We start from the raw sequence: 16,821 nt of genomic DNA on the forward strand, positions 1-16,821 counted from the left end.
GGTGTCATCATGAAGTTGCCTGCCCCCATTCACGTTGGTGGAACTGCCAGAAGCATCAAGCAGTTTAAGTTTCGTTCTGGATTGCTGTGTAGCTATGGCGCTGACATAGGCCTGGACTAGACCTGTAACAGTGAGCAGCCTATGGCTGTAAAATTGTATTTTGTTACAGGAACATGATGCTGTTGCAACTGAGTTAGTCTGTAGTAGTTGGTGTGTTCTAAAGGCCTACTTGATCCTGGGGTATGTTGTTACATCTCAAGTGTCCTGGTTTAAATTAGTTTATTACATACTAAGCATCTCTGTTGATAATGCTTGTTATTTTGTATCTGTTTAATGGTAATTTACCTAATCAATGCAGGCCTTTGCTTGGCAATAACTTTATTTTTGACCCATCCACAGTTGACTAAGTAAAACTTGAGACAACTTGCCCCATCTTCCCCTGGAGTATTATTATTATTATTATTATTATTAATAGTAGTAGCAGTAGTCGTATGAAACCATATACAGTAACTCCTTACTTAATCTGCTTATCCAATTACTGGCTATAGTGAGTCAATGCCTATCCTGGCAGGCCTCTGAACTGGGCAGCGGTCCATTACAGAGTGTAGTAACTGCACAGGGTCAACTAAGAATTGTCAGTTTATGTAACAAACAAATCTTTGGGATGTAGGAGGAGTGTAGGAACATGAAGATGAACAAAAATCCAAGCAGCCATTGGAGGAAACGGTGAAGTGCCACATAGACAATGACAGGCTACAACATTTCAATTTTGGATTGGTGAAGAAGCAATGCAACTGTACAGACACCAATTTCTTTTCTACTAATGACAGAAAAATGAAATCTCTCTACAGGCTGTAGTGTAGAAGTCATGCAGAAAATGTGAACACTCTTTGACCCAAGCTCAAACCACCTGACTTTAAAACAACATCAGGATATCATCATTTATATACCAGTTAAAACCATATGGCATTAGATTAGATAGATAGATAGATAGATAGATAGATAGATAGATAGATAGATAGATAGATAGATAGATAGATAGATAGATACTTTATTAATCCCAAGGGGAAATTCACAATTATGTCTCTAGATTCATTTTCATACAGTACCCTCTTGAAAGTTTTAACAACATTTCAATACAGTGGATTTCATTTGACACTGGCCAACAGGAATATACTCTTTAATGTCAATATGATAAACAGTCCTCTGCAACGCGGTCCAAATTAATTACAAATATAAAACTCGAACTAAGTGATCACATCAGTATTCACCCCTTTAATGACACATCTAACCCATCACTAGTGCAGCTAATTGCTTTTAGAAGTCAGTTCAATGAAGGTCAGCAGTCTGGAGTTATAACTGACTGTAGTGTAAAGGCACCTGTATGTGGACAGGGCAACTTGTGGTGAGTCAGTTTGGTGGGCTGATCTACACAATGAGGAGAAAAGAACACTCCAAGCAACTCCAGGAAAAGTGCAAGTGAGGCGATGGAGACAAGACAATATTCAAGTCACTGAATATCCCTTGCAGTACATTCAGTCATAAAGAAATTGAAGGAGTATGAACATCTGCTCCCAAAACAGGGTGATCAGGCAAGAAGAAGACCAGTGAAGGAAGCCACCTAGAGACCTCTGAGAAATGTGAAGGAGTTACAAGTTTCAGTGGCTGAAACTGGAGAGATGTGGAGGCAACAGCTTCTTCCCTGATGTTTCACCAATCACAGCTTTATTGGAGAGTGGTGAAGAGAAAGCCACTGTTTAAAAAAAACATATGTGACATCTCGGCTAGAGCCGACAAGTCAGTTGGAAGAACGTTCAATGGTCGGACGAGACCAAAATTGAGCTTTTTGGGTATCAGACAACATGTCCTGTTTGAGCATTGTGTATTATCAAAAACACAATCCCAAAAGTGAAACGTGGTGGTGGCAGCCTCATGTTTTGGGGATGATTCTCTGCAGTCTGCAAGAAACCCTCTACTTGGGAGAAGGTTTGTTTTCCTGCAAGACAACAAACCCAACCATAAATCCAAAGTTATATAGGAATGGCTTAAAAACAACAATGTTAACATCCTGGAGTTGCAGAGTTCAGATATCAGTCCAGTTGAGAATTTGTGGCTGGACTTGTAAAAGGCGGTTTACTCGCCGTCCTCACACAACCTGACAGAGCAGGAGAAGTTCTGAAAAGAGGAATGGAAACACACCACAGGCGTAAAGCTGTCAGAGAGAGACCTGTGCACACAGACTGAAGGCTGCCAAAGTACTGACTTGAAGGGGGTAAATACTTTTTCAAATGATTGGTGTCAAAAAAGCCAAATTAAATCCACTGTGATTGCATGTTATACAATAATAAAACGTGAAAACTTCCAATACTTTTTATGGGCACGCATTTTGGAGAGAGTAATGGAGGGTCCTAACTTAATCTGAAGGTAATTATTACAAGAACAAATCCACATGTGAATAAGGTAAGAAGGTTTACACCAATACAGCCACCCTCTCCCTCACACTACACTGCGCAACACTGTGGAGACATGGCAGTCAACAAATTAACAGCAGAAATTAGCTGGAGTCCCAAGGGAAAGAAGAAAATCAAACATGGAACTCAACCTAGTTCAAATATGGGACAAATGCACTGAAAATGCAATATTTCATGACAAAATGAACCTCTAATGTAGTAGTAGTGGTATTGCCAGTACGGTGAAATTCATACTTACACGTCTACTCAAGCATTTGCTGCTGTGTTAACAGATCTTACTTTAGTGGTAATTATACTCCATCAGGGATCAATCTGAATGTTTTTCTTAATATCTCAACTATTTCAGTTAATAGGTTGACTTCATTTTTTAGAGACTAACAACCTTCTGTCCCCAACTGTCATTGCCTTCCTTTTTTAATGTGTGACCACTTATCCATTTCTAGAGACACGACATGCAGTAATTGTTTAATGAGTGCCAATGATCCATTTCCATTAACAGCTAGATGACAGTGACTTCAATTAACGTTACATTAACCCCAGCTGTGAATCAATTAATGAGATTGCTATGCTAACAGTAAGTATGATATTTGCCACTATCTAAATAATACATTGAACAAGTTGAATCTGCAAAAAAATAAATAAATAAATAATGACTTCTAAACAAATGCATCACAAATGCAACACGGTGATGATTTCCTAGTGTTCTCAGTCGGCACTACATCAGCTTGGGACACTTGACACAAAGGTAAAGTGCATTAACAATAAAAAATATATGTTGATTAAAATACACTACAAATATCTTAAAATGTACTTCAGATATCTGCAAGTAATGGAAAGTTATCAGGTTGGGGTCAGGTTGGGGAGCATGGACTGGTACAGCGTGTTGCTACACTCACCACATGACGGAACAGCTTGGGATCCTGACTGACAACCCCCCAGGCAGACCCCCCGGAAATGACCTTTTATCTGCTGCAGCCAGGTGTTACATGGGTGTCCCCTTGGCCTGGTCCAGCGGCTTGAGGTCTCAACAGTTAGGATCCTGAGCGCCACATCACTCTTGGGGAATCGCACCACATGGCCGTAGTGCCGTAACTGACACTCCCTTACAATGCAGGTGATGTGCCTCATTCGGGACAAAGTCAAACCAACGGTACCCAAGGATTCTCCGAAGAGACGCAGTACCAAACTCACCCACTTACTCAGCACTTAACCAATTATTCTAGTAATAGAAAGCACTCCTTTTTGTGATTGATTTTGGTATTTAAGTTTTCATTGGATTTCTTTTACAGCCAAAAAATCAGTTATATACCTTTTCTGGAGTTTTGTTACCATCATCGTCTAATTCCTCCACGTGGAACCTGAAAACCAGGAGGACTGATTGAGATCATTTATGTTAGGTAGAATACCTAAAGGAGGCTGGGTTGTCTCGTGGCCTTAGAACCCTTGCAGATTTTGTTTTTTCTCTCCAGCTGTCTGGAATTTTTTTTGGTTTTTTCTGTCCTCCCTGGCCATCGGACCTTACTTTTATTCTATGTTAATTAGTATTGCTTATTTTTATGTTTATATTTTTTCTTTGTTTCTTTATTCACCCTGTAAAGCACTTTGAGCTACATCATTTGCATGAAAACGTGCTACAGAAATAAATGTTATTATTACAGATGGAATAAGATTCCTATATTTTTATTCTGTTTAGAAGCTTTATTCAAAAGTTATTAATTTTTATGTCAGCTTTTGACGGTATTTTAGATTGGTAATGGGCACCACTATTTTCTGAAGTTGCATTACTTGTTGCCATAGGTACTCCTCTCAGCTCTAGCATTTCTTTGGCCTTTATAACAAGAGGGTCACGCAGTCCTGGAAGTAGCTGCTCTTGCCACTGGCAATCTCCTGCTAGCCCTGTTACTCCTAATGGTATATCAAATGGTTTTCATTCTAAAATCACTTTCTAAGAATGGCATTTTGTTCATATATTCATTTTTTTAAACCTGTTTTTCCAGCACAAAGTCTGGCACGTAGGAGCTAGTTACTGTATATGCCTTATTTGGATTGGATTAGTTTTACACCATGAGGAGCACTAAAGTAATTATCACAGGTAGACCTCTATAACTTTAGTCCTGTCTCAACCATCATGTCGGTAACCTTTCACAAACTACGTGTTCACGTCTCAGTAGACATTATGGAGATTTTTACATTTTATAAAAAGTCTGCAAAACTAACTCCAGTGTAAATTGACATGACTGTAAAATTCCATCATTACAGAATTACAAAATTAATCTTCCAGTAATAATAACTTTACTTTGTGTATGAAGTGGAGAAACAGAAGTGCTGTTGTACTCCTTGTTGTTCACACTGAATAACAGGGGGTGGGAGAGTGTGATATCCGATCGAAGGACGAAGGCACGCTGATTTACAATTTATATAGAAAAGCAGGTGGGTGCAGTACTGTCCCCCTTGGAGTTGTTCTTATAAATAAGAGTTGCTAATGTGATCTGAATATATGGTACATATACAGTGCATCCGGAAAGTATTCACAGCGCATCACTTTTTCCACATTTTGTTATGTTACAGCTTTATTCCATAATGGATTAAATTCATTTTTTTCCTCAGAATTCTACACACAACACCCCATAATGACAACGTGAAAAAAGTTTACTTGAGGTTTTTGCAAATTTATTAAAAATAAAAAAAACTGAGAAATCCCATGTACATAAGTATTCACAGCCTTTGCTCAATACTTTGTCGATGCACCTTTGGCAGCAATTACAGCCTCAAGTCTTTTTGAATATCATGCCACAAGCTTGGCACACCTATCCTTGGCCAGTTTCGCCCATTCCTCTTTGCAGCACCTCTCAAGCTCCATCAGGTTGGATGGGAAGCGTCGGTGCACAGCCATTTTAAGATCTCTCCAGAGATGTTCAATCGGATTCAAGTCTGGGCTCTGGCTGGGCCACTCAAGGACATTCACAGAGTTGTCCTGAAGCCACTCCTTTGATGTCTTGGCTGTGTGCTTAGGGTCGTTGTCCTGCTGAAAGATGAACCGTCGCCCCAGTCTGAGGTCAAAAGCGATCTGGAGTAGGTTTTCATCCAGGATGTCTCTGTACATTGCTGCAGTCATCTTTCCCTTTATCTTGACTAGTCTCCCAGTTCCTGCCTCTGAAAAACATCCCCACAGCATGATGCTGCCACCACCATGATTCACTGTAGGGATGGTATTGGCCTGGTGATGAGTGGTGCCTGGTTTCCTCCATACGTGACACCTGGCATTCACACCAAAGAGTTCAATCTTTGTCTCATCAGACCAGAGAATTTTCTTTCTCATGGTCTGAGAGTCCTTCAGGTGCCTTTTGGCAAACTCCAGGCGGGCTGCCATGTGCCTTTTACTAAGGAGTGGCTTCCATCTGGCCACTCTACCATACAGGCCTGATTGGTGGATTGCTGCAGAGATGGTTGTCCTTCTGGAAGGTTCTCCTCTCTCCACAGAGGACCTCTGGAGCTCTGACAGAGTGACCATCGGGTTCTTGGTCACCTCCCTGACTAAGGCCCTTCTCCCCCGATCGCTCAGTTTAGATGGACGGCCAGCTCTAAGAAGAGTCCTGGTGGTTTTGAACTTCTTCCACTTACAGATGATGGAGGCCACTGTGCTCATTGGGACCTTCAAAGCAGCAGAAATTTTTCTGTAACCTCCCCCAGATTTGTGCCTCGAGACAATCCTGTCTTGGAGGTCTACAGACAATTCCTTTGACTTCATGCTTGGTTTGTGCTCTGACATGAACTGTCAACTGTGGGACCTTATATAGACAGGTGTGTGCCTTTCCAAATCATGTCCAGTCAACTGAATTTACCACAGGTGGACTCCAATGAAGCTGCAGAAACATCTCAAGGATGATCAGGGGAAACAGGATGCACCTGAGCTCAATTTTGAGCTTCATGGCAAAGGCTGTGAATACTTATGTACATGTGCTTTCTCATTTTTTTTATTTTTAATAAATTTGCAAAAATCTCAAGTAAACTTTTTTCACGTTGTCATTATGGGGTGTTGTGTGTAGAATTCTGAGGAAAAAAATGAATTTAATCCATTTTGGAATAAGGCTGTAACATAACAAAATGTGGAAAAAGTGATGCGCTGTGAATACTTTCCAGATGCACTGTACATTAACTATGGTGAACTGGGGAATGGCATTTCAAGCAGTGACTTTACACAACCTCCTGGTGTACAAACTAAACTTCTCCGAATAGGGCTTCTGTAACACAAAGAAGGATTCAGTGCTGTGTGGGGTGCTAGTCCATCACAGAGTCCACTGACACACACCTATAGTGCTAATTAAAGTACCCAGAAAACACAATATTCTTGCTATTAGGGATATGCAAAGAAAAACCAATGCAGATAGATGACAAATGGACATGGGATTTCAACTCAGGACACTTGATTCGCGAGACAAATACACTGTGCCACCACGAATACATTTTCTAACATGCTTGAAACAAAATTGATTATAAAAGGCTTCTGTCAATGGCAGCACAAAAAAACCCCTGTGATCATCTTTAGTCTATTTTTTTTTTCATAGAATTATTTTTCAGAAAACATTCACAGCAGCCAGCAGCATATGTTTTGGACGGATGTTATTGTTTTAAGACTTCCAGTAAAAGATGAATTTAAGATATCATAAAGTGGGCAGATAGATAGACTATTTATAGATAACTAGATATACATTCCCTCTAAATGGATGGAAATTACTTGAAAAATACTTTAAAACACTTCTTTCTTGAGACACATTTAAGAAACTTCAAATTGAATGCATTTTGAAAATCTCAGAATACATCTGAGAAAACAATTTTTGAAAAATCTCAAAAGTAAGTGTATTTCATGATGATGAATTTTTAATTGTATCCCCTCCAGAGATGAGCTTGAGTTTGATGCAACCACCCATATAATGTGACAAGCACCTACTGCAATATCACATCTGTCTGTCAGTCCATAGGGTTGCCCATGGGCAACAACTCAACTGCCAGTGGACTGTTTTTGTTGAAATGTGGCACACATTCACCAAGTATATTCGCAGTGAATATAAAAATTCAAAGAGCTGTGAAAGCTCTGTTCAGGAGCCTGGAATAGAATTGTGTTCTCTCATATTGTTTCTTTTGTTTGAGGATATTTTAGGTCTTTTGAATCATTCTGCTTATTTTATGTAAGTGAAGAAGCACTGGTTAATAATTTTTGCCACAACTTCCACAAGTAATGTCCCAGGCCTGCACCGATAAGACAGAGACCTGTTCCCACAGTAACTAAGCTTCTCAGACTAGCATACAGTCATATGAAAAAGTTTGGGAACCCCTCTCAGCCTTCATAATAATTTACTTTACTTTAAACAAAAAAGATAACAGTGGTATGTCTTTCATTTCCTAGGAACATCTCAGTACTGGGGTGTTTTCCGAACAAAGATTTTTAGAGACACAGTATTTAGTTGTATGAAATTAAATCAAATGTGAAAAACTGGCTGTGCATAAATGTGGGTCCCCTTGTAATTTTGCTGATTTGAAAGCCTGTCACTGCTCAATGCTGATTACTTACAACACCAAATTGGTTGGATTAGCTCATTAAGCCTTGAACTTCATATACAGGTGAGTCCAATCATGAGATATAAAGGTATTTAAGGTGGTCAATTGCAAGTTGTGCTTCCCTTTGATTCTCCTCTGAAGAGTGACAGCATGGGATCCTCAAAGCAACTCTCAAAAGATCTGAAAACAAAGATTGTTCAGTCTCCTGGTTTAGGGGAAGGCTACAAAAAGCTATCTCAGAGGTTTAAACTGTCAGTTTCAACTGTAAGGAATGGAATCAGGAAATGGAAGGCCACAGGCACAGTTGCTGTTAAACCCAGCAGGTCTGGCAGGCCAAGAAACATATAGGAGCGGCATATGCACAGGATTGTGAGAATGGTTACAGACAACCCACAGATCACCTCCAAAGACCTGCAAGAACATCTTGCTGCAGATGGTGTATCTGTACATTATTCTACAATTCAGCGCAATTTGCACAAAGAACATCTGTATGGCAGGGTGAACAGATAGAAGCCCTTCCTGCACGCACACCACAAACAGAGTCGCTTGTTGTATGCAAATGCTCATTTAGACGAGCCAGATTTATTTTAGAAGAAAGAGCTTTGGACTGATGAGACAAAAATTGAGTTCTTTGGTCATAACAAAAAGCGCTTTGCATGGTGGAAGAAGAACACCGCATTCCAAGAAAAACACCTGCTACCTACTGTCAAATTTGGTGGAGGTTCCATCATGCTGTGGGGCTGTGTGGCTAGTTCAGGGACTGGGGCCCTTGTTAAAGTCGAGGGTTGGATGAATTCAACCCAATATCAACAAATTCTTCAGGATAATGTTCAAGCATCAGTCACAAAGTTGAAGTTACGCAAGGGTTGGATATTCCAACAAGACAATGACCCAAAACACAGTTCGAAATCTACAAAGGCATTCATGCAAAGGAGAAGTACAATGTTCTGGAATGGCCGTCACAGTCCCCTGACTTGAATATCATCGAAAATCTATGGGATGATTTGAAGCAGGCTGTCCATGCTTGGCAGCCATTAAATTTAACTGAACTGGAGAGATTTTGTATGGAAGAATGGTCAAAAATACTTCCATCCAGAATCCAGACACTCATCAAAGGCTATAGGAGGACAGCATCTAGATGGTGTTATATTTGGAAAAGGAGGCTCAACTAAGTATTGATGTCATATCTCTGTTGGGGTGCTCACATTTATGCACCTGTCTAATTTTGTTATGATGCATATTGCATATTTTCTGTTAATCCAATAAACTTAATGTCACTATTGAAATGCTACTGTTTCTATAAGGCATGTCATATATTAAAAGGAAGTTGCTACTTTGAAAGCTCAGCCAATGAGAAACAAAAATCCAAAGAATTAAGAGGGGTTCCCAAACATTTTCATATGACTGTAAGAATTTGTCCTACCCCAGAGTAGGCCATGAGAAGTATTTATGAAGCGTCCTACTCTTACGCATTTTTTGCATTTGAGAACAAATTATGTCACAATTGTACTGCACCCGGAGCAGCTACTTTGGTAATCATGAAGATATTTTATACTTTCCTTGGAAATTATGATGATGTTTCAGTATGTAAAACACTTTGAGCTACTTTTTGTATGAAAATGTGCTATATAAATAAATGTTGTTGTTGTTGTTTCGTATTTTCCCAATACTAACACTAAGGCTTCAAAACAAAGATGATAATAATAAATAAATAAATAAATAATTATATTAAAAGAAAAAGAATGAGGAAACATAATAAGGTAAGATATAGTGCTAAGCTCCACCTAATTATTCCTGCTTTGCAAGAACATCAAATATAATTCTGTAATGAGCACCAAGATCGAAAGGCTAAGTCACAGTCTAGGAGTCCATGTCATTCTTGCATTCTTGTTGTCTGATCGGTGCCTAATGTCAGTAGTCTATGATGTATTTATTATTTATTACTGTTACTTTCTAGCTAAATAAACTCATTTTTGTGCAGCTGGGTTTCACTTTCCAGATGGCCTGATAGCAGGTAGGTGAGAATTTTGTTTAAATGGAACCCAGAAGATATTTGTGGCTCAGAAGTATTTAAATTTGATTTCTCTCCTCAGGGCAACCAGTATACTTAAATTTGTTAAAACTTTTTAACCGGTGGACATTAAAATCACCCAAATGAAAACTTAAATAGACAAAACTGACTCACTTTATGCTAGGCAATGGAGAGTACAATTAAGGAAGACAAATTAATGAAAAATGAAATAGAGTGAGGAAAAAAACATGATGCCACCAAGTGATTTGAGAAATGCAACTCCAGAAATAATTTTTAAAAAGCTTTTCACTGCAGTGTCCTTCAAGTTTCAAACTTGAAACAGAACTGGGCAATACATTCAGATCATACAAGTGACAGCACATTTCAAGAAATACAAGCAAATAATAAGGTAGAAAAAGTCTTACTCGCCCTGGTAATCTGAATGAAGGGCACTATACAGTTATAGCAACATGCAATCCATACATAAATGGTAGACTGAAGAAAAGTACTATAATGAATTTAAAAGAAGAGGCATTACCATGAATATGAACACTAGTGAGCTTGATTATCCACATGAATGATAACTTTTACACTGTCTTTCATGTTAAGATTGGGTGAAATATTAGAAAAAAAAAAGAATAAAATGTAAATAAACATTTGATTACTTTGTGATTCTTTGCTCGGCTTGATTTTGATTCCACACAAGGAATTCACAGTCGTACCTATCAAGAGACAGGCAGAGAAAAATAGGTAGGATGCCAGCAGTTAAAAAAAAATATATAGATATATATATAAATATATATAATTTAAAGATGCGGTCAGTTACAGCACTCTATCAGCATTGTTAAGACATCAATAAATAAATAGACATGCAGAACTTTACACGTCATGGCTTACATTCACAAAGCATCAGCATACCAGCCTATGGAAAGGCAGCAGCTCAAATTTAGAGCCAGTTCGAAGGATGTCCCTTTGATGGGAAAGTCCTCTGGTTTAGGTTTTCTCACTTGGCACTCCTGGAATTCCCCAGACATGGCATTATGAAGCATGATAGGACCTGATGGCACTGCTGCTTTTGAAAACACCACAATGGGGTCATGCATATGAGAGACAGAGGCCAGACTACAACAATGAAAATTAAGCTTGAAAGAGGCATGGAAATGCACCAACTATTTTAAGGGTACAAAGGACTTCCACACATTTCACCTTCACATACAGCATTTCAAATCAGATGATATTCAGCCAAATACGTATTAACATTTCCCAAAGTATCTGTCGGCTATACTCCGTATTCTAAAAATGCCAGGTTACCTCTCTACTTTTATTTTGTTTTTATATTGTGGTTACAGTACATCAAATACTCATTTGCTGCTTGGAAGTCATTTAACCCAACCGCTGTTTAACCTCTTGTACTCTATGCTGTAAATAAAGCAAACAGGAGCAAATAGTAATAATAATAACCCCAGAATCTCATTTTAATATCAAACTACAGTACATAGTGAGATGCCTTTGTTAAATTACAGTAACCTTCCAATTTAAAACACAGAAATGCTGTGAATTACCTTTGATGTGCAGTAGCCCCTACTCACTTTAATTTTGGGTTATATACCTGGAACCACTCAGTCAATCACAGTAATCACTTAGAGATTACTGCTGCCCATGACAAGAGGGTGACATTCATGTGTGCATTTTTGCTGTTACATAATTGGGTCTTAAAACTGTACATGAAAGACATTGGGTCTCATTCAATAAACGTGTGTAAATTTATATTTGAGCATAAGAGAGGTGCTACTAAAACCTCATGTCGGATTCACAAACACTGAGCTGATCCCAGATTTCATCGCCACCACCTGCTCAGATGGAATCCCATTGAATTATAGATGGACAGCACATTCATATTAAAGGATAAGTTTGGTATTTTTCAAGTTGAAATTGTTTCTTCACAGTCATGGTAAATTATAATTTGTTGCATGAAATTGTATTCTACAGTGAGGAAGCTTTTTTTCTAAATTTAAAACCTAGCCTGTCCTTATGTTTTTCAGCGAGTAAAAGTACTTAGTAACTTTCACTGTTTGTTGCTGGTTGGCATTTACTCAAGCCCATAATATGATGAGTGAGTTCAGGAATATGAATTTTAAATCAACTTTGAATTATTTTTATCACATGTAGTAACAGACTGTGGTTGATTATAAGTTTGACATTTTTTCAGTGATCATTGTTTAGATGTCCACAGTACAGAGTCAAAAATTCTCATCTGGTGTCAATAAAACTGAACACCCTGGCTCACTAGGCAGTGGACAAAACCATCGTGACACCTTTTTATAAGTCCCTTACTGAATCCATTGTTACATTTACTTTTGTCTGTTGGTTTGGCAACCTCAGCAATAAGAAAACATAAATCATCTTGTCAACATTATACAAATTTGCAGTAAAATTATTGGTTTACAGTGGACCTCTATCACTGAAATGTATTGCAAAAAGTTTAGAAAGAAAGCCAACTCAGTTCTGTCAGACAGTAACCATCCTCTTTGCTCTAAATTCCAGCTGTTGCCATCAGGCTGAATATTTAGGTTTCCAAAGGTAAAGAGCAATAGATTTATGAACTCTTTTATTCCTTGAGCTTTAAGCATTTTAAATTCTGTTACTTGTAGCAATGCTGCTAAATGTTAATTTCTGTGATATTATTTTGTGTACTGTCATTGAAAGTTATTACCTCTCTTTGTATTGATCTTGAGTGTGCGTTTATGAAATAACATTGGTTGTCAAATGTTGTGTCGTTGTTTATCTATTGGATCTCTGTAACAAGGTCTTCTGTTTTTGTACTGCAAAACAAATTTCTCTCTGGGATAATAAAGTCTACATAATCTAACCTAACCTGGTCAAAGCTCGGCCCTAAGAACCGAGTCGGGCTAGAAATTTACTGGAGAAACTGCAGCAAAAATATTGAGATGATTTGTGAAGGTGTGGCCATCAGCCTGGAAAATTTGAAGTTCAAACAATGAACCAAACACGAGAATTTGAATAGCAAATTTTTTTGCTTCAAAATCTTAACTTTTGAACTCTGAGGTTTTCTATAATTTGCCCATTAAGATCTGGACTAAGACATTTTTCTACTTTCTTGATAAGATTTGGTTGCAAAATTGAACTAAGCATTTTTTGAATTCCTTGAGTGGGGTTGGAGAAAAAATAACTATACTCAAGTATGATGCTTTGAAATAATAGATTTTTTAATCATAACGGTGCTCTTTCAGACACTAGTCAGTGTGAAGTTTAGAAGACATGCAATTAGAAATTCAGTTAGTAAATATTAACTGTTGAGAGAAATGCATAATTTAATTTTATGTATTACAGGTTGTTAGATATAACAAGAAACTTTTTATTTCAAATATTGTACCATCTCAGAAGGGAATGTCCAGGGTGGGACAGAAAGTTAAGTAAGAAGTAGGAGGATCTGAACAATCTGAAGCAAAAATATTTGCTAAGAGCAGAATGAAATTTGAAATGACACACAGATCATCTTGAAAATAGAGAGAAAGGTCTGAATATGTGTCATCATTGTCAACTTGTTGTAAGAACATTAATTTTTATTATTGCTTATATTTTGGGTTTAATTTTTTTATCTTTGGATCTGATTTTTGAGCTTTAGTAAAAAGCTAAATATATACATTTTTCTGGTCTATGAGGTTCAGGTGTAGTGAGTGTCAACTTAAGGGGATTCATTGAAGAGCTCACTAGGGTCTGTGAGACAATGACCTGCAAACATGTTAAGGTCTCAACACCAGGGGCTTCATGTATAAACGGTGCGTACGCACAAAAATGTTGCGTACTCCTGTTTCCATGCTCAAATTACGATGTCTAAAACCTAAACTTGGCATAAAGCCACGCACATTTTCACGCTAGCTCAATCCTTGGCATATGTAAGTTCTGCACTCGGTCTTGAAAACTGGTGGCACCCAGCGTCAAAGCAGTGCTACTGTTCCTGTGTGGTTTCCCTTTCTTTTTTAGATCCACATCCCTGACGCGGCTTTATCATATACACTGAAATTAACTGCATATTGTTTATTAGTTTAAGGCATCTGATTGTAATTAACTTGTAACAATATAATGGTCCACGGAATGGCCAAACTGTTCCAAATACCATAGCTGCTTTAGCGTTGTTACTCTCGCTGCACCTTCTTCTTCTTCTTCTTTCAGCTGCTCCCATTAGGGGTTGCCACAGCAGATCATCTTTTTCCATATTACTCACACTGCACCACTCAGAGTATTTATATCACGGTATCTGAGTGTGGAATCGGAAAGAGAATTATCGGTATACAGCATCTAACACACGCTGCCTCAGCCATTCTACCTATTTAGTAAACAGGAGTAAATATTAACATTATACAAAGTTACTGCCTGTTATACCTGCATTTTTATTACTCTTTAATTTAATATTGCTTTTTATCAGTATGCTGCTGCTGGAGTATGTGAATTTCCCCTTGGGGATTAATAAAGTATCTATCTATCTATCTATCTATCTATCTATCTATCTATCTATCTATCTATCTATCTATCTATCTATCTATCTATCTATTGTGATGGACAGCCGGTCCCATGCTGCATCTGTTCCGGGTAAGCAACCATGGGCAGCTCAATACCTCCCCCAGGACGCTTGGTGGTAGCCTCCCTGGCGGACAGTGATCCCCTCACCTTTCGCATGGCTCTATGGGAGATGGAGTCTTCCACAGCCTGGTTGGGAGCTCGGATTGGCCGCTAGGGGGAGCTGCATGGAGTCAACAGCCCGGCTGTACGAATCTTCAACCCCATCCAGTAGTGCAATTCGGACCAGGTGGTCAAGCACCTAGAACGCTTCCAGGTGGGCTATAAAAAGGGCCAGCCACCACCACTCGGGAGCCAGAGTCGGAAGGAGGAGGACTAAGCTAGAGGAGGAGTGGTGGTAAAGGAGAAAGGATTATTGCTGTTGTAATTGTGCTTTGGGACTGTGTTGGGCTGTGTGGCATGGGGAAGACATGTCCCACAGTGAAAAATAATAAAGCCTGTGTTCATTTTGTACATGCCTCTGCATCAGCCTGTGTTGGGTCGGGCGCTATATGGCGCCCAGATTACACTATCTGTCTATTTGAACTGCTCTCATACGACAAACGCTTTAGAGCCTTTCCCGTACGGACCTCGCGGTTCAGAAACAGTTTCATCCCAAGAACCAGGGTCGGATTTTCCTATAGGCTAACTAGGCTTCAGCCTAGGGCCTCAAGATCAAGAGGGGCCTACATTCAAATTGTTAGCAAAATTTTATTAACTCTCATGTAATTTACAAACTTAAAAATGGAAGGTGAAAGGGCCTCATAAGTGGAATAGCCTAGGGCCTCTTTTCATATAAATCCGGCCCTGCCAAGAACTATAAATGCAATCAATCAATCCATCAAATGCTCCTTGTAGAACTGTTTGTACTTATAAGTACAATTACCTCACTGTAAACTTGCGATACAGTTATAATATTGCACGACCTGAGCCACTTTATAAAGCGCGTATTTACATATGATAACGATATCATTTTTAAGATGAAATGCAGCAAAATATGTTTATTATATTATACAGATAAAACTTTAACTTAATTTAAATAATCTATATTGTTAATAATTAAATATGTGAGAACACGGTGTCGCAGCACTAGCTAGTTCACGGATTGTTCCTGTCTCGTGCTGTATTCTTGCTGGGACTGGCGCGACACTGGAAGGATACAATGGATAGAATAATTAAACATGTACTACGAAATTATTTCAATGTTCCTTAAAAGTTTTGAAGAATCTGCATTCTAAGCTTACAGATGGCTTAACGTTTATTACAGAGCTGATTGTGTGGCGATTGGTAACTTGGAGAAAGAAAAGGAAGGACAGGAATTGCAGGTTAGTATATCTGAAAGAGACAGTACTGCTGCAATAAATTATTTCATCGAAGGTTGCGCACGGCACTGCAAGCATCTTGCGGGAGGCAGGAACAATCTCTGGACAGGGCGCCAGCTCATCACTATCACTGCGCCACCATGTTCCCATGTTTAATAACATGCTTTAACTCCTATCGTTAGAAAAATGATATCAAGTATGCATTTCGGTATTTTAATTATTCAGAGAGCTGAAATATCATGAATGAAATGGATTCTGAGTCCAGTCAGAGGAATAGAAAGCCAGTTTAAGAAGCACATAGTGATTCACACACATAGAGCACATAGAAGAATACAAAATAAAAGCATTTAACGCGCTACTTTAGTTACGATGGTATTTGAGAAACTAGTAAATTAAACGATTTAAAGATGAAGTTTATGATGGTCTGCTTTAATGACAAAATAAACTACGTGATTAAAGTGGAAATTTCGAGATTAAAGTTGACATTTCGAGTTTTTTCCCCACTGTGTGCCTTTTTTTCTCTGTATCCTAATAAGCTTTCATATGACACTGAGGCGGTGGGCTACACTTGCCTTTTCACGGCGACTTTGATATCTGACAACTTCTTTTTTATTTCGGGCACTGTGCGACTTTGTGAATTTGAGCTTTCGTGTTTCTCCGACACTCTATGTTACTCGATCAACTTCCTTCTTTTGTTTATACCAGGGGTGGGCAGATTCAGTCCTGGAGGGCCGCAGTGGTTGCAGGTTTTTGTTCCAACCTAGTTGCTTAATTAAAAACCAATCCTTGTCAATTATTTAATTGCATGGCTTGCTAGCGCTTTAACTCTGCCATGTCAAGTCATTCTCATATCCTAGATTTATTTTCCTTTCTAAGGATATCA

General features: G+C 38.6%; 1 protein-coding gene across 1 annotated transcript in view; it reads right to left on the reverse strand.

Moving 5' to 3' along the window:
- The window catches only part of ctnnd2a (catenin (cadherin-associated protein), delta 2a), a 1,670,075-nt gene that overhangs the window by 426,285 nt on the left and 1,226,969 nt on the right, over positions 1-16,821 (reverse strand). The window contains exon 11 of the mRNA XM_051929317.1: positions 10,704-10,760. Coding sequence (XP_051785277.1) covers positions 10,704-10,760 — 57 coding nt within the window. The remainder of the gene's footprint in view (positions 1-10,703; positions 10,761-16,821) is intronic.

Source organism: Erpetoichthys calabaricus, chromosome 6 (assembly GCF_900747795.2).
Source record: "Erpetoichthys calabaricus chromosome 6, fErpCal1.3, whole genome shotgun sequence".
In the NCBI taxonomy this organism is placed as follows: Eukaryota; Metazoa; Chordata; class Cladistia; order Polypteriformes; family Polypteridae; genus Erpetoichthys; species Erpetoichthys calabaricus.